Source organism: Carettochelys insculpta, chromosome 17 (assembly GCF_033958435.1).
Source record: "Carettochelys insculpta isolate YL-2023 chromosome 17, ASM3395843v1, whole genome shotgun sequence".
Lineage (NCBI taxonomy): Eukaryota > Metazoa > Chordata > Testudines > Carettochelyidae > Carettochelys > Carettochelys insculpta.
The window spans coordinates 31,415,298-31,439,961 of NC_134153.1; the positions used below are offsets into that span (position 1 = coordinate 31,415,298).

A 24,664-nucleotide genomic window follows, 5' to 3' on the forward strand; every position below is an offset into this window, starting at 1 on the left:
GGAAGCTGCTTCTGCTCTGCAACATGGCACTTGCACAGCACTCTGCATTATCAATAGAAAAAGATAATTAATCCTTGTGATCCAATTCTCGGATCAGACAAAACAACCGTTATCCAAAGTTCACTTTTGACGGTCAGGCACTAGGGTTGGAAGAGGATGAATGGGCTCTAGCAGTAGGAGTTTGACTGGGAAGCTGGCAGCAAGTCAGACTTAAATCTGATTTACAAGTAATAAGATGACCTCTTGGCCAGTGTGATGATAAAGGCAACATCACTGTAACTAATGAATGTCAACTGATGATATGAAACTGTTACATTGACAACTGCTGTATCATGAAATCCCTCTCTGTAAATGTGAAATCCAGGGTGAACTAACAGCACATAGCACGCACACACAACCCAATCTAGGAACAATGGAAAGCCGTCACTCTTAACTATATTGACTGCACAATGAGAATGTTAAGGAGACTGGCTGAAGCTAGAAACAATTTTCTCCAAACCTTTAACAAGGGGCTGGTGTTTGGACAGTGAAAAATTAACAGCAAAAGAACAAAGAAATCAGGTGTTAGTAGGAGGTACAAATTAGAAAGACTCACAGAACCACACAAGTTTTGAGCAGGAGATGGTGATGTGGTTTAATTGCAGGACAATCAAGGTCAATGCAAAATGACCAGGGAAAGAGGCTCCATGGTTAAAGACAAGCCATGAGCTGCAAGACCCTCCAGGACTCTGAACCCAGACCATGGAATGCTGAGTGAGCACACAGGTTATTTTTAAATATATTTCTCATGTAATTGAGTAAAAAGCAACAGTGTTTGTAGATGCCTATGGAAGTTGGATTACAGCCGTCACACAGACAAAGCATTCACCTATACAGCAATGTGTGCATTTTAGCTATGGGAGAGTCAGCAACAGTCTCTGGGTGAGGAATTTCGACCATTGAGATCTCAGCTGCAGGATTGTGTCTAGAGACCCCAAGCTGGGAACAATGCATGCACTGTTCAGACTCGGGAGGCTTAAAGCATGTGGCATTCAGCATTTGGATCCCCTTCCTGCAATCTGAAGTCCACGAGAGGGGAAGTTAAGATGACATGGCTCTCAGGGATGTCATTTATCAAGGCCTATGAGGCGCCACATATTGAAACATCACTGTTGCTTGTAAAACTTAAGATAGAGGCAGAATCCAAACTAAACCCTCTGCAATCAGAGGAAGGAAAGTGTACAGAGATTTACTGGGCAATGGAATGCCACACCTAGGGACTGTGATGAGGAACCGCTACTGAGTACATTCAACACTCACACAAGGACCTTTGGTACATATATAAACCCCCTCAAGCAAATTCCCAGTCCTTTTATGGTCAGTAACTTACCTGCTTATTAGCATATCTCTTCCCTCCAGCCTTCAGATACAATCTTCACATCTACAGGCTCTGCCAGGAGCACAGGATGGTAAAATGTTGCTGGTCATCTATCTTGGATTTACCTCTTTACTTATTATTTTCTTACAATAGCTGTGATGTCACTTTGAATCATCACTATTGTGGCAGCAACTCAGTAATATCACGCTAGAAACAGGTCCTCTGAGAACCCACCAGATGTCTCAGCACATGACATTGCACCCAGTGAGAGACAGGTCTCTTCCTTGGCATTCCGACTGGCCTGAATCCTTACTGTCCTCCTTAAAACTTGAATTAGACTCCAGTCCACACTTATTCCTGCTCCATTACAGGGAATGAATACAGCCAATGCAGCTCTTTCAGTATGATCTTCTGAAGCAGTGGGGTATTCACAGGAAATGGATGAGAAAACATTGGGTTCCCTTAGCTAAAAATTAAACTTGCTTAGCTAGGAATGCCTGCCCTTTAAGAATGCATTTGACCTTTCTCATTCTAACAGTGCATTAATTGTGTTGTTTACTTTAATACAAACAATGCATGCTGCAGTTACATTAAAACTGTATTAAAATATTTGTATACATTCTTTCAGTCAACTCAGGCTCAGTCAGTTTAAACTATTTAAAAAAATGATCCAGCTCAGAGGTAAAGTTTCACTTTTCAAAAGCAAAGAGCATTGTTCTCTCAAGCAAAAGATTCTCTTTAGCACAAAATGCATCTTTTAAAATAACTTCAAATAAGCAAATACCTTGAAGTGGCAGCTGTAAAATTAATATATTATTTGGTACGTAATGCTTCCAATTGCCTTGAATGACAGGATTTTAGCACAATTGCTTCACACTTTCAGTCTGATGAAGCCAAGTATAAAATGCTTATCTCAGAGCTCTTAGAGATGTGCTTCCCAAGTCAGGGCAGATTTCTGATAACCATTTCATACACTTGTAGGGACAGTTTGCACAATGCCACCCACTGGTGACCACATGGGCTTGTGCATGTTAAGAGAACAGCAGATGAGAGTTATGGCATTGTCCATTCCCCTGTCTCCAACTGGTAGTTATCAGATGACATCTCTAGAAAGGACAGTTTAATCTCATGTAACAGAGCTGGTCTCTCCACTAAGACTTCTCATTGCACTGATTTTGTACTCAGAACTATTAGTGACTATCATCTGACTTCCAAAATAAGAGGTAATTTATTCATGTTTCAGGTACTATACATTTAAAAGGACACAGACAACTTAAAAATCCCATTTCTGTCACTTTGATGGAATCTCTAAGTGAAAAATCTGCCTTGTTTGTTTGCCCTGTGTATTGGACAGCCATTTGGCAGTAGTCATATCAGGTCCCCACCCCTTTTCCACTGTATGACAAAAAACAGAGGTAAGGAAAAAAAATTAAATTGCAGGAAAAAGTGCTCGTAAAGCCACAAAACAAGCCAGAAAACAGAAAAAAGCTCTACACCTCACTGATGCTTTTTTTTCCCCCCCCACTTCAGCAAGGCATAAGAAATCTGAGCTCTGGGCTTTACTCTGTCCGAATATGTGTCATCACAATTAAAAGACAGGGATCTGAAGTATGGGCCACAAAGAAAAGATTGGAAAGCTCTATTCTATTTTATCTTTGACATCTGCTTCAGTAAAGGAAGCAGGACACTGGCTGCTCACAGTTCTCTGATTTTAAGGAAAACAAATTGTGTTGAAAAGCAATGCTAGTTACACTACAACAACTGTAACATATTACTTTCCTAAATTTGGGGTACTTCCAAGGCCTTAATTTTTAAAAGGTGCTCTTGCCACACAGCGTCCATACATTCAACGTAACCACTAGAAAAGCGGTGTTAGTGCTGCTGCAAGTCATCGACAATCACCATATAAAATTCCCTTTCAAATGTCAATGCACACAGGACTTTTAAATCAGTATGGTACACGCAAATCAGTATGGTACATGCAGGAACCATACAGCATCTTAAAAATGCATTACTGTAAACTTCTTCTGCAAAGCTTTTCAAGTAGGTTTTCTATAACGTGCTGTTCCCTTTCAAGTATCTTAACAGGCTAGAAGGAGCAGCATAAAACTGTTACTTGGAAGGCTTTAAATATTGCAAGTAAACTCCATTTAACAGATTAGTTATTGGAAGAGTCTAGTTCTGGATTTGGAAGCTTCCCTGCAGTCATTTAAACTTTGCAATTCATCCTCGTCAGGGTCATTCCAGCTTGGTTTCATTGGAGTTAGTTCAGGGGCGACCACATCACCATCCTACAAAGTCATTGAAATTAAGTTGAGAAAAGTTTACCAAGTTTTACAAGCATATTCTTACTTCGTTATTGAACACATGGTGCTATGTGCTTTACAAACAGACCAAAACAAGAACCTCAATTTTAGGCTTATGAATAGAAAGGATGAGAACTTGAGCCATACAAGGGAGAGAACTTTCTACAAAACAGTCCCAAGTAGTTCAGCTGATTCCCTAAGCTTGGTCAATGGGTGAGCCAGGAAATACTCAGTATATTATCACACAAAATGAGTCCAGTAATCCCAATGTTCTTCTCAAATGCAACTGCCCAGCACTGCCATAACAGACGTTGCTAGGGTGCGTTGCCCTCAGCAGCATGAGTTACCCAGTCAGTTTTACAGACTTGGCTACATTTCCCCTGTTGAAACACATTACTACATTGCAAGGGATTGTTATGCTGGCTGTATGAAGTCGGTATTACACAGGGATGCCAGAAGCAGGGGAAGCCTTTTACCAATCTCACGTAGAAAGCACGCTGTAGAAATGAACTGTTTTGCTCTCAGAACCTAGAACTATCACAAAATGATGACCCCAAAAGTGGCTCTCATGCCCATGGTTGCAAATCATGTCTATGGAAACTTTACAGCAGTGATTACATTTCTGGAGGTACTGAGCAGCCTCTGAAATTAACTGTGGGTGCTCAGCACCCCTCAAAAACAAGTGCTGGGGCCTAGCACACTAGTTTTAAAAATGCTCCATAAATACAAGGAAGTATTCATTGTTACAATGAAGGGATTTAAATGTTAAGTAATGCTCTAAATTTGTTATTAAAGGACATGAAACTGATTTGCGATGCAAGCACAAAACCAGGAGTGTCTGGGGCTCTCTAACCTCTTCCAGTTCAGCTGCCTTGTTTCCCCAGGAGATTAGGGCTTCTGAACAGGAATCCATAAAAGATCTTAAAATAAACAAATTAGATTGTCCTGGGGGAACAGGAAGAATGGGACAAGCAGGGGGAGAAGAGGAACTGTTCTGAAGAATTTCTTAAAGAGATACTTTTGAGTCCCACCATGGTGATTTATGGCTATTCTAAAAACAGAATGTGCACCAGTTAATTAAACTGATGCAAACCTTGGGGTGGATGCTCTTATTTCAGGATAAAAGTGTCTCACTTCAGTTAAACTAAAACTTTGTTCCCAATCATTTTATATTAACCTGACAAAAGCTACCCTTAAACAGAAGTAAGTGTTCACACGGGGGGTTTGCACTGGATTAAGTTCAATGCCATGCTTATAACATGCAGTATTCCGGAATAGCCAAGATCTTTCAAGTAAAAGTCCCTAACAATGCACAAATTTTGACAATCCTAAATCCATGTGCTAAGGCGACACTCTCCAAAAGTAGAGATTATTTTGGGCAAGTTCTCTGGCCTGGTGTTAGGCAAGCGGTCAAATAAGATGATCACAATGGTCCCTCTGGCCTGGGAATGGATGTACTGACGGGGAGGAGAGGGAAGAGACTATGGAGCAGTGCGTTACCTGTGGTTTGGTAAAATCCATGTTCATACACCACTGAATAAAATACTTTGTTGCAGCATCTAAACTCTTCTCATCCTTTTTTTTGCAATAAACCCGGATAAGCTGCTCTGCAAATGTTTCTGGCAGAAGCCTTGAAACCTTTCAAAAAGGAACAGAAATTGTACTGCTTCTTGGTCAACAAACTTCAAAATATATGTTTCCAAATATAAATATACAAACGTAAGCTTCCATTGCAAAGCATTATGTGTACCACAAAAATAGGGCATTTTTACCAGACAAATACTTATCTGAAGAGAATGAGGAATGGATTTTAAGATGGACTTTCGTTAAATACTACGACTCCAGACTGTGGTATATCTGTATCCCACCACAACCTCCACATTATTTGCACAGAAGTTCTTCCACAACCTGTTACATGAAAGCTTCCTTTAGAAGTCAGCCAGGCATGTTGGTAGAGCCTCTGGTAAAGCGACAGCTACCTGGTCTTTTGAAATCTTGACTGCCTGGCTCGGGTCAGACTTGCAATAGAAGCGAACTTTATCAATAGGGTTCTGTTCTTTCATTCCATAGTCCATATTGATGACCTTGATGGAGACAATTCAGAAATGGACACAGATGAACATACATATTTTTGGGTAGCTTCCTAGAGTTGAGATTACTCAGACTCTAAGGAAAGAGATGCTACAATTAATAGTTAGAAAACAGCAGGGATTATTCTACAATAACTGGGGTACCTGAAATATCAAATATGAAAAAAGTCTCAATTATTTTATGAAATTAATTTCACTAATGTGATAAGCTTCAAGAATTTTGCAAAGTATACCTTAAAAGTGATTGCAATCAGCCAGTGAGGCATCCAGCAAACTCTTGAGTTGAGGGAAATCTTAAGTGATTTACAGATTACTGTTCAGATATGATTCACGTCTCTGTATGGCCTGGCAGCCTTAAATTTTAAATTTTGCCTTAATATCTTGACAGTGATGCCACAATAATAATTTTTGCAGCTGAACCAAAGAAATTTTAAACATACCAGTACTGCCTCTATCCAATATTATGGCCAACAATATCACTTTCCTATTTGCTTTCTACAATATGTGAATTAAAATAACAATGGGGCTGGGGGAGAGAAATGGAGCACAGCAGCAAGAGGAGTTATCAAATTGATTTCAGCAGTGAAACTCCTGCAGAGAAGCACTTCCCTCTTTCCAGTGACTCAAATGTAAATGAAGGAATAATTTGAGGACAATGGGGTAACATCAGCATGCTCTTTGGCAGCAACTGGTTTGCAGAACCTTAATACAGGTGGGGAATGCACAGACCAGGAAGACCTCTGGTTGATTTTCAGACCCCCAGAGAGAGATTGCAGGGTTTTACATTTTATGTGCATAGTAAATAGGACCTGGAGAAACAAATGCATTTTAATCAAAGTTAAATTTTCCAAGTACAGTTGTGTTGACAAGGTCTTGATCAAGGTCACACTGCCCATCTGTAGGGATAATAGCTTATATGAAGACATATTCCAGTCACACAGGTGTGGCTAGACATGAGACAACCCAGGGATAAGGAATGCTTTACAGTAAACCCTTGAAATGCTGCCACCTGGTTCCCTGCTTCCCACCACTTTGTGAGCCAGGAAACTGACCACCCCACCAGGACTGGTCAGTTTCCTGGCTTCTGCCAGTGATGGTGAGACAGGAACCAGGCTGCCACTTTCACTTTGTTCCCAGCTCTCCCCCCCACCCCCGCTTGTGGTACCTGGGAGACTGACCAGCACATGGCTGGTCTGTCTCCCAGGTCCTGCAAGTGGCAGGGAGACGGGAACAAAGCGGCAACCTTGTTTCTGTCTCCCTGCCGCTGGTGGGAGCCAATAAACTGGCAATCCCTGGGCTTGCAGGAGCTAGGAAACTAATAAGTCCACCAGGGTGGGGTCAGTGTCCTGGCTCCCAGAGTGGTGCAGAGTGGGAACCAAGCAGCACTCTGGTTCCCGGCTCCTCTGCGCTGGTGGGACCTGAAAAATTAACCAGCCATGTACTGGTAAGTTTCCTGGGTCCCACAAGTGGAAGGGAGACAGGAACCAGGCTGCCTACTGGCTCCCTCTCCCGCCACTGTGGAAGCTATGAAACTGACCAGCCCTGAAGGGCTGGTCAGTTTCGCAGCTCCTGCAAGCCCAGAGGAGCCAGGAACCAGGCTGCCACCTGGTTCTTGTCTCCCCCAGCTTGCGCAAAATTTGAGGTATGCAGGGGTTGCAAGAAACTCAACCCCCACATAACTCAGGGGTCTGCTGTTGTGTCTTTCTACTGGGGTGTGACTAATATTTCACTGTCCTTGTGCTAATTTTAGATATCTATCCATTTTCAAGGTCTAAATATTCCAGATGGACCTACTCCCCTCACGTGCAGGCCTACCACCAGGTGGGCCGTAACACATCACATGAACAGGAGCAATAACAAGACTGCTGCCAGAGCAGGCCAATTCTCCATGTTTAAAAGTGACCTGCAAAGGCTTTTGCATTTAAAAGGTACTCAAGTTAGCATGTCCGTCTTCAAGTCCTCCTAATTTCATTTCTATAAGCATATATGAAGTATGTATTTCAACATCATAAGTCAACAACAATTAAAAACTAATTAAATAATAATTTATATGACTAACAATAATTTAATACATAGCTATCTTTTATTTTTAAAGTTTCTTCTGTCTTTTAGTCCTCGAAGTTTGTCTTTTGGACACATTCCTGTGCTCTCAGCAGCTCCTGTAATTTTGTTTTCTCTGAAACACCGCAAATCAATGCAACATGTTAATGACTAGTTCAAGCCAGCAGGTACTCTCATCCCACGTGTGCTGTGACTTCTACTGTAGCAACTTATGAAAGTGGGAGAGTTGGCAAGCAAGGCACACCAAGAGCTGTGATGCCAGCAGGAGGAGGAGCCGATACCCCGCTCGCTTGGGTTTACAGGTGAGGCGAATCTCATAACCACTATTTTAGTTTGTTTGTTTTGAGGAGAAGGTTTTGACAGAACTACAGAAAGTGGAGGTGAACCATCATGGCCCACAAGTCTCATTAGATGAAAAATGGAATAAATGCAAAAAAGCTGTACCGGTCTTCTTTAACATACTTTAGAGAACACACCGGCAGACCCATGACTGGAACGGGATGGCACGTTCCCATTATCTTTTTTTCAGCAAGATTATTTAGAAAGACTTTCAGCTGTTAAGTTAAATTTTGTAAGGCAGCAAACTTCCTTGCATGTCAATAGTTCCCAAACTTTTTTTCATGGGCCAGCTGAAAATTGCTGAAAGTCTCGGCAGACCACTTGATGATCTTTACAAATGCTGTTCATGCCATTAGTTAGGTATTGCAAAACGCATGAGACAAAAGGGCTCTATAAAAACCCCAGAATAAACTTTATTTGGTTGTACAAAGAGCACACAACTTATATTTTTGAATCAGTAGACATGTTTCTCCCATCACAGAAACCTCAGAGCTGAGTCTGGAAAGGAAATATTCCTGGGAAAGAAGACAGATATTACTGGCAATCCCAGATGCCCTCTCTCCCCACAATCAAATAATAGGAGAAAGCAGCCGGTATTTTTTTTCTGCCAGGTTCAGAAGAAGTGACTTTATCACACCCACAATTCTTAACTGCCTAACTTAAATCCCTTCTGACTTCTGAAATTCCTGTTGTATAAAGGACACTGGAGGAAAAAAAGTTCACAAAAAAGTCTACTGCAGTGGATTAAGTTGTGGTCAGGGCAGCAATTCCTAGTTGTTTGCAGACAACTGGCACTGGGAGCGCTACTCATTGCTTCTACAAGCACTCAACGCTCTTCTCGACAAAAACTAGCAACAAAGTTCCAGAAGAAGAAACAAAAAGCCAGCAACGGAACAGCTAAAAAAAGAACTCAATGCCTTCGTAATGTTACTTTTCCTTTGCCACAGATATGCTATATAACAACAAACTGAAGTGGGAAATTGTCCATGCAATCCCTTGGAAGAGAGGTGTTCAAGACACTCTTCGAACTTATAACCCACATTTTGAAAAAGTTTGAGAACCCCAATCTATAGGCTGAGAAATAATACATAGACAAACTGCTAGACAACAAATACCAACTGCATACTCCACTTCATCATGCACGTACAGAGTGCAATGGAAAAGATCAAGGAAGAGGTAGAAGGGATATCTGTGCATGGGATGAGAATTAACAACTTGAGGTTTGCAGATGATATAGTTATCATGGAAGAAGATGAGAGAAACTAGCAAGAACATTGCAGATGCTAAACAAGAAAGGTAAGCGGTATGGACTGATTATGAACATTGATAAAACAAAAACAATGGTATTTGGAGATGAGGAAATAGGAAGATCAGTATAGATGGGATTGAACTAGAGAACAGAGAAATTCATGTATCTGGGGAGCACCATAACTTATGATCTAGACCGTAAGAAGAAGAGAGTGACTAAAATAGTGAAAGCAATAGTGAGTCTGAAGGTGACAGATATGATCTGGGAAAACAAAGCAATTAACTTATGAACAAAGCTGAGCAACTTGAAATGTTGCACAGATGAGAGATGTGGGTGTTAATGAAAGATTCAAAGAGAAGGATATTGGCATTTGAGAGGAGTTGTTATAGAAAGATCCTGAGAATAGGATGGATGCAGAAGGTCATCAATGAGGAAATATACAGGAAGATGCAGCCAAAAGAGAACCTACTGCAGAAGGTTATACAACGTGAATTACAGCTGTTTGGACATATCTGCAGAATGAATGATGAATGAAAAAATCAAGACCCTGGCATTTGGCACAGATGGTTCAAATAGGAGAGGCAGACCCTACAGAGAAAGGGCAGAGGATGTAATAGATTGTAGACTAGCTCTGCACCAGAAACTAAGCCACTCCACACCAAAGATGGAAGGAAACAGTGAAGGTGACATTGGACACTAACAGGCGCTGAGCCCACGGTTGTTGATGATAGTGATATTCCACAATGGGATGGGAATGCATTGAAGGTTACCTTGTGCCTTACAAGGTCCATGAACAGTTACAGTATGAATGGGAGAAACTGGTTTCTTTTTTTGATTAAGAAGCATACTCAGCTTTATTTGGGGCACAGAATTGGAGAGTGTATTTTACATTAAGTTTGCTCTGAAAAGACATACTTACATCAACTATAAAGTCTTCAGCCTTCAACTCAACATCCAGAGGTGCATTCTTTGGCCTGGAAGCAACAATGTCAGCTGGCAGTCTGTCATATTGCTCCTGAGAAAGACAAAAAACTTTCGGCTCTATTCAAGCACCACCAGTTCCACACCTGTGCAACTGAACCCACTGGAGAAAACACTGCCATACAACTGGGCTGGTTGTGGGAAGGCTAGATTTCTTTATTACTTAAAATACAACATCTCAATGTAAACAATTCACCTTTCAAAAGAAAAGTTCAAGTGAAGGTTTTCACCTGCATTAATCAACCATGACTACTTCTGATGAGTGGTCACATAACCTGGTGAAGGCAATGAGGGGTCCTGTGGCACCTTATAGACTAACAGAAATGTAGGAGCATAAGCTTTTGTGGGCGAAGACTCACTTTGTCAGATGCAGGTAACCTGTATCTGATGAAGTGGGTCTTTGCCCACAAAAGCTTATGCTCGAACATTTCTGTTAGCCTATAAGGTGCCACAGGACCCCTCATTGCTTTTGCAGATCCAGACTAACATGGCTACCCCCTGATACTTGATAACCTGGTGAAGCTATACAGAAAGTGCCTCAGCAAAAGGAGCAAAACTGGCATGAAAGACTAGCTTTGTGGTATGCAAATTTTCCATGACAGTTGTCTGACTTTTGACTGGAGATATACTCTACTATGCTGGTGCTTTTAGATGATCCCTAGAGGATCACAAAAATCTTTAGTGCTTAGGGCAATCTATTAGCCCTCAAACAGAACAAAGTTAGCCTCCAGAGAGGGGACTACAGATAAACACATTTATCCACTTTCCTATCAAACAAGTCAACTTTCTCAACTCATTCTATACAGAAAAACTGACACCTAAATACTTCTTAGTTTGTTTACAATATTGACAATAGATACAAATATATATTCCACAACTGCTGGGGATCAGTTTCTGCTGCTATCACTGCATCATCACACAATGGAGAACTCTTACTCCCTAAACAAAAGAACAATTTAATCCAAAACTGTTAGACTTAACTACCTGCAAGATGTAATTTGGAATCTGAATTTCCTTCTAACCAGATTAATCCTGACTTTGCAAATATTATGGGAGGAGTTGATAGGAATGCCTATGGTTAAGATTGCCCAGTACATCCGAGTGTAAGACACTATTTTCAGGAGTTTATAACACTTTGCGAAACACATCATTTGAGCTAAAATTCTCCCTGCAGATGTCTGCCTCTGAATTTGGTTGGAATGTTCCAGCAAAAAAAGGTTCAGCCATCAGGGAGAATGAGACTAGGGAAAACGACATTCCCTCTACACCCTCCACCAGCCTGGTTACAAACTGTAGCATTATGCTGTTGAGAAGCTCTAGCACCTCCAGCCTTTGGCTGAAGAATGTGAAATTGGAGAGAGGAGTGGGAAAGGGGGAGACACTGGTTTCAAGGATGGGCCTTTTGCTGTTCCTGTGAAAAACTGATCACAATCTGACCAAGCTAGAAAACTCTGACAAATGTTTTGCATGTGTGTCTAGTAAAGGCTATTATGAGTCTCTACCAAGCAAGCTCCAGCTCACAGCTGCAGTGGCTAAATAAGATTCTGTTTGTAGTTGCTACTGTAGGTTGCTGGGGGCTCAGCATCAGAACAAAGAGCTGAGACGCTCTCCTGTGGTCTGGATACCCTGACACTGTATACTCTCACTTGCTGTGGAGCTGGCAAAGTTGCAAGGGAAGACAAGGAGACTGGGACTGGCCAGACAAGAAGACTGGGCCAAGGAACTGAGAGGCAGAAATTAGTAATTCTACTTTCATGGAAGATTTTAACTGTGTGCACTAAATAAGGCCCGGAAACCACGGAGTGATGAATGAGAAAACAACTAGTGACTCATTTAGTGAGCATCCATTTTCTGCACTGAATAAGGGAGGGATCCAATAGAAAAATAGTACGTGACAATATAATTTAAAAATTGTGTCAACACTTACACACAGAGGGGTTATTTCCTAACGTGATTGCTTGACTTTGCAACCTTAATTTTCTAAATATAATTCATGTGTAATTTTCTAAGTTAAAAAAAAGTGTAAAAGCACACTGATAGACACACAGTTCATCACAGGTTTTGAACTTTTATCTCCACCACACAGACCTCTGCCACGTGAACTCATGGAATAACTGGAGGTTTTATAGTAGTAGTACGTTGTCATTCTGTATGTTGACTAGCACCAGGGAGATGAGATACCTTGCCAGTGGGTTTCACACGTTTTGCTGACAGCAGAGGGAGGAAGACTCTCTGGAATTTTGGGTCCACCCCAGTTCCACTGGAGTGTGCTTTAATGGTCACAAACTATTGTCAATTCCCTTCATCTCCAAGCATGACCCCTTCTACTCTTTGTACTCCAATCCATCCTCACCCCCATTCTTTCTCCCAAACCCACTGGCTCCCAGTCTCTCCCCCTCACCCCACAGACTCCTTCTTCCAAACTACTCTCTCCAGTTCCCTAGAACTGGCTCTTGTTCCCCAGCTGCATTCAGGTCAAATTGTCTCCTTCTCCATGATGACTGGGAGACAGAAAGGGGAGTACTTGGAGCACAGGAGAGAGTCTTCCTGATCTCAGTTTTGCTGTTCAGAGGCCTCTGACAGCAGCCATGGCAGACAACGCTGCACTCTGCCCCTCTAGCCATGGGCTGGAATAGGCTCAGAACATGCAGAACCTTTGGACAAGTTTGCAGTGAAAGCAAGCAAGTTTCTAACAAGCATCTGAGAGTCAAGATTTTTCAAACATTTTTAAGTTTACCAAATGTGGGCGGCTTTTCTCCAGGTTAAAAAAACTTGCCAATCTTCAAATCCTGTACTGACACATGGGTGCAATAGAGCTTATCAATACAGTAGATGAAGGGTTTAAAAATAGTCAAAACATTTTCCTCCTCTCTTGTTCTCTGAAACAGCCATGTAATTTTTGCTAAAAATATCTAAATTAGTTCAGAAAGTGGCAGACATCCAGCATGCAAAATTTCAGCCCGAACAGTTTAATTTTGGCAAAGATATAAAGAAATGAAAGCAGTGTTTTATAGTCAGTTAAGTATGTGCAGCATTACCAACTAAGTCTGCACTATTTCAGTGTACTAAGTTGAATTGACATCGGCTGTTTTCAAAATAAACAGCTATGCTGGGCTAGAGAGGTAGATACTGACTACGGCTGTGTCTACACCAGCCCCAAACTTCGAAATGGCCACGCAAATGGCCATTTCGAAGTTTACTAATGAAGCGCTTCGTTAGCATGCGGGTGGCTGCGGCACTTCGAAATTGACGCGCCTCGGTGCTGTGCGGCTCGTCCCGACAGGGCTCCTTTTCGAAAGGACCCTGCCTACTTCAGCTGATGGGAATAAGGGGACTTCAAAGTAGGCGGGGTCCTTTCGAAAAGGAGCCCCGTTGGGACAAGCCGCGCAGCGGCGAGGCGCGTCAATTTCGAAGTGCCGCAGCTGCCCGCATGTTAACAAAGCGCTGAATATGCATTTCAGCGCTTCATTAGTAAACTTCGAAATGGCCATTTGCGTGGCCATTTCGAAGTTTGGGGCTAGTGTAGACGTAGCCTACATGACGCAGAAACAACATGAAGGTTGAGAATTTACACCCCTGAACGTCAAGAAATTCAGATATATTTTGTGTAAAAGTTAACTGGCCCACACCACTCCTTTTTAAATAAAGCCATTGATGATGATGACTGGGAGCCAAAACTGAACCAAAGTAATAACTGTGCTGAATGGTTTTACTGTTTCCTTTTGTTCAGTTGCTTTTTTGGCCAAAGTGAAACATTTTGATATGCAGTTAATTCCCTATACTTTTGCAGAATGTATGTTATTTCAAACCAAAGTATCCCAAAATAGTCCTCAGCTCAGCAACTGATTTTTTTATCCCAAACTCTTACTCTACCCAATGGATCCCTCCATGTAACAACTCGTGACACACTGAATTTTAAAGACAGAAAATTTACCATTGGTCCAGGCAGTTTTAGGAATCACAGTAGGACAGGGACAAATTAGCAGATTAGTCAGAAGTGAAAAGACGCAGCGGAGTTTGGAGACTTCCATCAACAGAGGTTGGATTAAGACTGTTTACCTCTGTAATTTCTTTTCCTGGTTCAGTCCGAGTCTCTCCCAAATACTTGTATAGATCACGAAGCTCTATTTTACGTAAAATTTCTTGTGCCTCAGCCAGCTCTTTATTACTAGAGTACAGAATCTCCAAGAAGATGTTATCTGTCAGAGTTAAATACATTTCGTTGATATAGCCATGTACCAATTGTTACAGCACAAAGAAGCTGTGTGTGCATGCATATATATCTACAGAAAGCCTAACCCATGAGCCAAGAAATGGAAGCATCATTTTCAAAGAACTGACCAGTATACTAACCTTACAATGTCAGAGTTACCTTCTGAAGGCTTCCACAGGTTTTTCACAATACTATTAGCATTGGATTGAAAGAGGTTTGCTGACCTCCCACCCTGATGACAGTAACTTTAAACAGCTTCAGAGTTAGCCCTGCTCTTTCAGTGCAGGTCAGAGCATATCCCAAACCCTCCATTCAACACGCAAAATACCAGGGTCCAGGATTATGGAACTAACACAATCCCACTTCCTAATGCAAGATATGAAAAGTGCTGCATGTTACGCGAAGCTGAAGTATGTCAACTTAGACCAAGTAGTTTTCTTATGTATGCAACTATTAGAATCTATACCTACAGATGTTGGCAACTGTCATTTCTCATCATCAAGGAACAGAGCTAGATACAATTTTACCTGAGTCAAGCACTGGAAAAAGTGGTTACTTACATAACAGTATCTGGTTCTTTGATATGCACTGCCTCTATATACATGAATGAAATCCTGGCTGTGATGATTTAGTTTGGGTTGGTCCTGCTTTGGGCTGTACTCAACCTCCTGAGGTCTCTTCCAGCCCTAAGCTACTACGATACTAATTATTTTTTTTCCCACTCTTGGTGAGCACGCACCACCTTGACTTCTATTTGGTTGCAATATCAGCGCCACTCCAGGGGGTGCCACACCAACCCGATGGCTACTGGCTAGGGGAAAAGGACTTCTGGCAACTGGGCAGGGCATGTGTGCACCACTACATTGGAAGGCACGTGAGCAATTACTCGAAGAGCCACCTATGCTGTGGATGCTATCCTAGCTAAAGTATGAAGTTAGATTTTCCCGTTGGACTGTGGCAGATTTTCCCATTGGATTGTGGCTTGGGGAAAGGACACAGTCAGGTGTATTACTTGATTCAGATGGCTGTTAGAGTCCACCTTTGCTATAAACGTTGGGTGAGCCCTTAAGGGCAACCTGACCCTATGAAATATGGGGGGGAAGGAGACCATCATGAGCACTTGTATCTTTCCCACCCTTCTAGCTGATATTACTGCCACTGAAAGGTCAGTGACAAGTAGAAGAGGAAACAGTCAGGAGTTCAAATGATGCATGAGCAGGCTGAGACCCAAGGAAGCAGACACTCCCTGACCAGTGGAATATATATATATGCTTAAGTGCTGCCAGGAATCTAGATATTGGAGTGTGAGAATGCTGAGTGCTCTGCATGGGAGGACAGAAAGCTGGAATGGCTATGTATACTTAAGGGAACTTCTAGACTGTCTTGAATTCCTCAAGCACAGGAGGTTTTATAGCACATCAGGTATCTGAGCTTGAGATTATGGTAACTGATGTTAAGTCCCTCGGTGAAGTTTGGCTCCTGTTGTCAATTGGCCTGCACGTGTATGCTCTCTCCATATGCTGTACCAACCCTGCTTAGAAAGCTGGCCTAGAAGACCTCGATAGCACTTCTCAGAAAGAACAGGCTCAGCTGGGTAACGAAGGCACTTGGCCAGGTTTGTTGCCTTTAAAGAGACAGTAACAGTGCCCCACAGACTCTATGACAATGATCGGTAACCACAAATGGCCCTCTTTTACCTCAGCGGGCTGCAGAAGCCCAGGACTCCCTGGGGTTCCACCAGCAGCCCCGCGGCCCTCCTCTCCTGCATGTGCCTCTCACACATCAAGGCACTGTCACTGCACTTAATTGTTCCTCCCTTTCCCTCTGAGCACTTTCAGAGAATGCGAATTGCCAGGTGAGTGGTTTCCTGAGCTGCCATTCCCCCAGCTGCTGAAGAGGGGGACCAGTCGACACAAAGCTGCTTTCTCCCTTGTACCAGGCGGAACCTATGGGCCAGATCCAGCCTGGCTTGCTTTGATCTGGCTCCACAAGGCTTGGGGCCAATGCTGAGGTTGGGGAGCCTGAGCCTTATAGGCTGGATCTGGCCCATGGGTTGTAGGTTCTCCACCTCAGTCTGGAAGGTGTTTAGTCCTGCCATGCATGCAGGAGACTCAATTTTATGACCTCTTGAGATTCCTTCCAGTTCTATGATTTTATGTTCCACATCCTCTTTCTACTATAGCTTCTATTAGGCTGAACAAGAATGCCCCAGTGAGTTTTCCCTACTATGGTTAAGAAAATTATGTACTTCTGACAAGCGGCTCCTCTCTACTACTACAAGGTACAAAGAAGTTCAGCCAGATGGAAGACTTGCCCTCCCCCTCCCTTGCAATATCACACTTTTGGCTGAAGAGGTAACTGGACTGGAGGTTGAATGGAGAGAATTGCCAAGGCTGAGAAATAGAACTGCTTCACCCAGATGCTGGGATGATCATCGTTAGAGTCCTGCATCAGTTTCTCAGTGACTCTTAGGATTGGTGGCACTGAAGATATGCATTCATTAGATCTGGAGCCCATGACATCAGGGTGCATCAATATAGATCTGTGATCGTGGTCTCCTCTGGGAGAAGCACAACATAAGACTATTCTTTGTTCTGCTGCATACAGATCTATAGGAGGTTAACCTCACCAGGTGAATGTGTCGTGAACAATTATGTGCTAAAATGACCACTCAAGGTTACTTGCAAACCCTCTGCAGAAATGATCTGCCAGAACACGCTGCCACTCTGCTAAAGGCACATTGGGAGTAATTTGTTATAGGCATCAATTCCAACATGGCACTTTTGTAGCTGGCATTGCAAGGTACTTAAGTGCTAGATATGAATTATACTGAACATTCACATGCCTCCATGTTTCAGCCACAATTCCAGGAGACTTGATTCCATGCTGAACTGAAATTGATATTTATACTTGTTTAAAATCTAGTTAATTTGTTTTACATTAATCACTTGCATTAACTGACAAACCTACTGTAAATAGGGAGGGAGATGAATTATATAAATAAAGAACTATTTCTGCACAAAAACATATGGCTATAAACTGACCAAAGTTAGGCTTGGAGTTAGACAAAAGTTTCTAACAAACCCAGAAGAGAAATCCTAGGACAGCTTTCCAAGGATAGTTTTGGGGACAAAACTCTACCTGGCTTCAAGACTGAGCTGGCTGAGCTAATCATGTAAGGGGATGGTACGATGAGGTTGCCTACAGTGGCATATGGCCCATCTGCAACTACTCACAAGTACCTCCAAAGGTCAGAGATGGGACACTAGATGGAGAGGCCTCCGGGTTACTACAAAGAATACTCCTTAAGATGCCTATTGAGTGAGTCTTGCACACATGCTCTAGGATTAAATGACCATCATATCTGGGGTCAGGAAGTCTTCAGGGCAAGCTCGAAAAGATTTTTCACATTTCTTTGCAACGCAAGGCACAGGTCACTTGCTGGTCTGAACTACTGTAAATGGTGGATTCTCTGTAATTTGAAGTCATCAGATCAAGATTTGAGGACTTCAATAACAACTCACCCAGAGGTTATTGGCTTATTGCAGGAAATGGGAGGAGGGAAAGGTTCTGTGGGCTGCAATGTACAGGAGATAAGACTATATGATCATGATGGTCCTCACTGGACCTAATCCCTGTGAGTCTACTGTCATTAAATACCTGTCTGACACTCCATTCCTCACAACTGTAAATTGTGAAAATTTAAATAGACAAAAATTGGTCCACTTTTTTTTTTAAATCAAATTCTGCCCTGCCTATTTATAACAGATACCCCACGTAAGCTGGCATGAAGGTGACATCTGTAAATACTTACCAGTTAGCTTAGTGTAAGCTTCCATATCCTCCATTGCTGTAGAAATCCTGTATTGCTTTCCTCCAGTGCCCACTACTTTAATGTAAGGATCTGCTTTTAGGAAGGCATCTGTAATCCTTTTAAAATAAAAATAAAAACAGGTAACCTGGGAAGTTCCATTTAAAATCTAAAAAGTTCACCAAGTTTAAAATCTTTCATTGCAGACGTTTCGTTACTGAACGGAGTAACACCATCAGTGCCTAGTAAGAGATCGTTAAACTATTGTTTATATAGTCCTCTCTCATAGATCTCATCAGTAATTGGTTCTTAATTGGTTACTTGTGTCTTCAATTTAAGACCAATTGCACCTGAACACGCCCTCATTAGCAGTCCTTTGATTGTCTAAGTTCAAACACCGTCCGAGTTAGTAACTGGACCTTCAATTAGTTACTTGTGTCTTCAATTTAAGATGGGCTGCACCCAGTCGCACTCCCACTGGCCGTTCTTCTTCGATTATCTTTTGATGTCATGGGTTCCAAAACTGGATCTAAATCAATATGCCAGTTAATTGCCTCATTTCCAGAGAACCATGCTTCCAAGAATTCTCCTCCCTGCCTAGATCTAGCCTGTCCTATTACTTTCGCATCACTAAAAATCAAACTTGGGACCAGTTTTTTCATTTTTGATTTTAGTAATGTGTCCCTGTAGTGTCCCAGAAAATTTGCATCCTGGTTCAAACCATGTGTTAATATGTCAAATTTGAATACGAAAGAGTTCAGCAGTCTCTCTTTCCAAAGCAGTGTGAAAATTCTTCAATAAGACGCAAACTCTGAAGTCATTAACAGAATGGCCCACTTCATTAAAATGTAGACTCACTGGTTTGTGGATCAGGAGTGTTTTGTTTTGATGTCTGTTTTGTGCCCATTAACTCTTTGCCTGAGAGAGTTCCATTCCGACAGGAGTGGGCATGCTGTGTGTGTTGACTACCAGGTGGTTTTCTTCCCCTACTGGTACCAGATGGGTCAGCTGTGGAGTGCACTGGAGCCACACCTGCATGGCACAGTATATAGGGCTCTGCCAATTCTCCACCCCCTAAATTCTTTTATGCCAGCACTCAGACAGAGGGGAGGTGGGTGGTATTTGGAATGGACATGAGCAACATCTCAAAATACAATAGTTACAACAGGGTGGTAACCATTTTTCTTTTTCGAGTGATTACTAATGGGCATTCCAGTAGGTGACAATGCCACATTGTTCCTTGCTTGCTGGGTGAAGACATAGGGCACTGCACAGATGTGGACAGAGGACCACACTGCTGCTATGCAAATGTCCTGAATAGGAACTTGTGCGAGGAATGCTGCTGAGAAAGTCTGTACCCTTGTGGAATGAGTTGTCAAGGCCGGAGCTGGGACCTAGGCCCTGTCATAGCATACCTTGATGCAGGATGTGATCCAAGAGGAGAGACACCGGGAATGAGATAGGTAATCCTCTCACCCTTTTCACTATTGCAATAAAAAGCTGTGGTGATTTATGAAATGCCTTAGTGCATTTAATGCAAAAGGCTATAGTGTGCCTGGAATCTAGAGAACAAAGGGCCTGCTCCACAGAAGTGGCATGGGGTTTTGCTAAGAACAGGGGCAGGAAAAACATCCTGGTTAATGTGGAAGTGGGAGCCAACCTTAGACAGAAAGGGAAGGTGGGGATAGAGATGCACCTTGTCTTTGTAAAAACATGTTCAGAGGTGAGAGTTTGGAGCTCTGAGGTTATGGTCACTAAGAAAACCACCTTCCAAGGGAGGCAGGATGAGGAACAGGTGGCCAGGGGCTCAAAGGTTGGGGCTATAAGCTGGAACAAGACCAGGCTGAGATCCCACTGAGGAACCAGTTGCTTAACCTGGGGTATAACCCGCCCAGAGCCTTGAGGAAATGCCCTATAGTGGGGCTGGCAAAGATGGATCTGTTTCCACCCCTGGGTGGATGACCAACATGGCAGCTGGGAAGACCAACGGATGAAAGAGCCAGCCCCTCCTGGTGTTTCAGGTGCGAAAAGTAACTTAGTACCAAGAGCAGAGCTGCCTCCTGATGTCAATCACCCTTCTAGAGGGACCAGAATAATAATTGCTTTCACTTGCCTAAGTGTGTTGCCTTAGGACATTACAGTTGTGTTGTCTGTCAGCCCGGCAATGCGCTAGCCCTGCAGATGGTGAAGGAAAGTCTAGCAAGCAAGGCAAACCAACCTGAGTTCTCTAACACTGATGTGCTGGGAGAGTTCTGACATACCATAACCCAAGTTCTGAACCTGCCCAGATGCACTCCCCAACCCATATCTAACTTGCCTGTGACCAGACAGGGAGGGTTGGGCGCTGATGAAGGGAATTCCTCCACATACCTCCTGGGGCTGCAGCCACCGGTCAAGGAAGTTGAGAACCAAGGAAGGGAGCCTGACTAAATTGCCCAAAGTGTCTCTGTTGGGTCTGTGCCCTGTGGTGAACCAGGTCTGAAGAGGCCAAAGTTGGAGTCTGACATTTCGTATTACAAAAGTGAAGCCCACGATGGGGCCCAGGAGTCTCATGTTTTTTCTGGCTGTGGTGGAAGGGAATTTTTGGAGAGTGCCAATGAAGTCCATGAGTGTCCAAAAGTGAGACTCTGGCAGGAAGGCTCTTGCATGAGTAGAGTCCAGGAGGGCCCCAGTGAACTCTATTTGTTGAGCTGGGACCAGCTTTGACTTGGGTATATTCAAAATAAGACCCAGATTGGCAAAGGTCACTTGCATCAGATCTTCCATAGGCTGCTGACGAACCTGTTCCTGGGAGCAGCCTTTGATGAGTTAGACATCAAGGTATGGATAAACCCATACCCAAGATCTGTGCAAAAAGGCTGCTGCCACCACCATGCACTTTGTGCACACTCCTGGTGCCACAAGAAGGCCGACTGGAAGGATGGTGAACTGATAGCGGAGGTCACTCATGATGAACCTCAGAAACCTCCCACGGATGGAAATGATGGCGCTATGGAAGTACACACCCTTCAAGTCGAGGGTGGCACACCAGTCCCCTGCAACTAAGGAGGGAATGATGGAACCGCACAGTATCCGAACGTTCTTATGAACATGTTTAAGTTTTGAAGATCCACAAATGGCCTGAGCCCTCCATTGGTTCTGGGGATAAGAAAACACCGGGAACAGAAACTCCTGCCCCTGAATTCCTGAGGAATGTCCTCTACCATACACAACAGAAAGAGTGACTGCACCTCCTGATTGAAGAGCTGCTTGTGAGAGGGGCCCCTGAAGAGGGATGGAAAGGCAGAGGGTGGGAGGACAGAGAATTAGATGGAATATCCCACTCCTACCATGCTCAGGACTCAACAGTCTGATGTAATACAGGGCCAAACACGTGGGGGAGAAGGGAGGGAATCCGTTAAATGAACTGGTGCTTCATCATCAGGTGCACCTTCAAAAGTTAGGTTTGAGGCTGTGCTTACCCTGGCCTGAGAAGAATTATGAAGGCCACCTACAGTGGTTATTCCTGTCCCATCTGTGGGAATGGTCTTGCTGAGGGGATTCAGGAAGAAACAAAAGGGGGGCTGTGGCCTAAATGGCTCGCAATAAAGTGCTGGCATGTGGCTGCTGAGTGACTTCAGGGTCGCCTAGGAATCCTTTAGTGTGTGCAGTCTGGTGTCTGTTTTGTCTGAGAACAGACCCACTGTGGATAGTGGTCCGGAATTCTGAAGGGAGCCTAGACACTTAGAGCCTCACTATGATGGCCATGGCCATAGTTCCAGTGGCTGAGTCCAGTGCCACCACCAGGAAGATGCGAAACACTAATTTTGCCCTCCTTCAGAGCTGCTGCAAATTCCTAGTGCGAGTCTGCAGGACGCAGTTCCTAGAACTTGGTCAGTGCATTCCAGGAGTGCCTGTTGAGTCAGTATGTGAAGCTAGAGCCCCCTAGCTGAATACACCATGTGGCCAAAGAGGCCCAACTTCCTTGCATCCTTGTTCTTTGGGGCAGGCCCTACTTGCCCCTGCCACTATTTGTGATTAACTGTGCTGACCACAAGGGATCCCAGTGGGGGGTGAGATGAACAAATGTCTGTACACCTGCTGGGCAACGAAGTAGTGTCTCTTGACCCCTTTAACCATCAGTGGGAAGGAGGCTGGGACCTTACAGCACCTTAGAGGTAATTTGCACAGTCTTGATTAACGTTGATGCCACCCTGGACCAACCTTCAGAGGCCAAGATGTCACCCATTGGGTCTGCATGATTTAGCACCCCCTCTGTTGGCACACTAAGACCGTGAGCCACCTGCCTCAAAAGGCCCTGATGTGCATTAACATAAGGTGCAGGAAGGGAGCAGGATGTACCCACCATGACCTCATCTGGAGAGGAGAAGGATGCCATCCTGGGTCCTCCTGACCCTCAGGCTCTTTGGCTCCCCTGGAGACATTGGATGGGTGAGACAGTGGTGGCTCAAGGACTGGTGTGGATGGGTGCTCTAGTGGTGCCTGCACTGGAACATGCTAAGGGTCCAGAGCAAGGACAATGGCCAAATGTGGCTGGTGAGACAAAGCCACTGACACCACCCATAACACGGAACCCTGATGGTAGGCCCAGGTTGTCCAGAACAGCCATTGCAGAGACCAGGATACTTGTGATGCAGGGGGGAGTATCCCAAAGGTGGTGCTGAGAATGGGATGGAAGTGGTAATGGCTACTGCGAGACAAAACTTGGCCTCCGATTCCTATGTGTACTTGGAGCTGGACTACTGAAAGGTGGCCCCCCAACAAAGCCAGAGAATGCTGCCAAGGAGATGAGGAGTGGTGCTGCAACAGGGTCAGCTTGCAGTGGTACCGAATCACAGCTGGTATAAGCTTTGGAGTCAGTGCAGGGAGCACTGGTGCTGGGAGAAAGGTCTGTATCACTGGTTTTGCTGCCTGTAAGCTAAGCTGGTTGCCTACCATACTTGTTTTTCTTGCTGCGCACTGGGATGGTCTGTTCCTGTGCCTTCAATATGCTTCTTTATAACACTGTCAGTTCTCCTGAACTCTGTTCCCCTTCATATTAGCTTCTGAGGGGATCCTGCCCACCAGCTCTCTGAGGGAGTTGAAGTCTGCTTTTCTGAAATCAAGGGTCTGTATTTTACTGCTCACCTTTCTTCCTTTTGTTGAGATCCTGAAATCCACCATCTCCTGATTGCTGCAGCCGAGATTGCCACCCAGGTCCAAATCCTCCTCCAGGACTCACCATAACGGAGAATCCAACGAACCTGGACCTCATGGCCCCAACCTTCGGGCCAGAGCTAGTGTTGGGGGTCCTATGCTATCTTTATGGTGTCCTGCTGAGACACACATTGAAGTGCAGTGACTGCCAGTCTTCCTGGCTGAAGAGTGGCCTCTGCTCAACCTGGACTTCTTGCGCAGCACTGGAGACTGGGAGCAGTGCTGCACGGAGGAACTGGCCTTACAGGAGAGGGAACAAGTGCCAGTGTTCTTCAGGCCTGTTTTTCTGTGGTGAATGAGTCCCCCCACTGAGGCCAACTCATTGCATAGAGAGGTGGCACATGGCGTACCAAAGAGACTGGAGATGGCATCAAGGTTCTGAGTGCCGATGACATAAGGAACAGCTTCAAGTGTTGCACTCTCTCGTTCAGTCCTGGGCTTGGAAATCCTACAACTACTGCACTTACCTGTTGAGCAACCTTCACTTAAGCACTTGAGGCAAATCCTATGTGGTCCCCTCTGAGCATAGGCTTACCACATGTGTCACAATGCTTAAACACACGCTCCATCCCTGGGGGGAAACACTACTGAAGAACAAATAACGAACAACAGGTGCAGGGAACCCCAAACCAGAACTGTCAACTAGCTACCACTTAACTATTAACAACTAAGCATATACAGAAAAAATGGAAAAAAGCAGCTAGGGTTGTCTTGCAGAGCAAGAGAACCAGCATGCCAGCAACCGTCACTGGTGGTAACAGAGAACTGAGGGAATGGAGGTCAGCAGACCCCTATGTTCCACACCATGCAAGCCCCAGTGCAGGGGGCTCCACAGCTGACCTGTCCGGTATCGCTGTGTGGGAAAAAACCTTCTGATGAGCATTCTCACGACACATGTGCACCTTCTGGAACAATCACATGGGAAATCACTCAAAAATAATCATTCCAAACACAAAGCCAGAAAAAGTCAGGTGTACTGCAACATTTCATGTCCTCCATTGACTAAACCAGGCTTGTAATTGGGTGTGGCAAAGCAGAAACTCGAACAACCCAAGGGGGGA

At 43.9% G+C, this 24,664-nt stretch overlaps 1 protein-coding gene across 3 annotated transcripts in view; it reads right to left on the bottom strand.

The window, feature by feature from the left end:
- Positions 1-602: 602 nt before the first annotated feature.
- SAMHD1 (SAM and HD domain containing deoxynucleoside triphosphate triphosphohydrolase 1) overlaps positions 603-24,664 on the bottom strand; it is a 54,612-nt gene continuing 30,550 nt past the window's right edge. The window contains exons 11-16 of one of the 3 annotated variants that reach the window (XM_075011688.1): positions 18,411-18,526; positions 14,443-14,582; positions 10,322-10,417; positions 5,643-5,747; positions 5,164-5,301; positions 603-3,648 (exon numbers count right to left, since the gene is read on the bottom strand). In XM_075011688.1, coding sequence (XP_074867789.1) covers positions 3,520-3,648; positions 5,164-5,301; positions 5,643-5,747; positions 10,322-10,417; positions 14,443-14,582; positions 18,411-18,526 — 724 coding nt within the window. In that variant the 3' untranslated portion in view covers positions 603-3,519. The other 2 variants (XM_075011689.1, XM_075011690.1) reach the window with 2 other exon arrangements.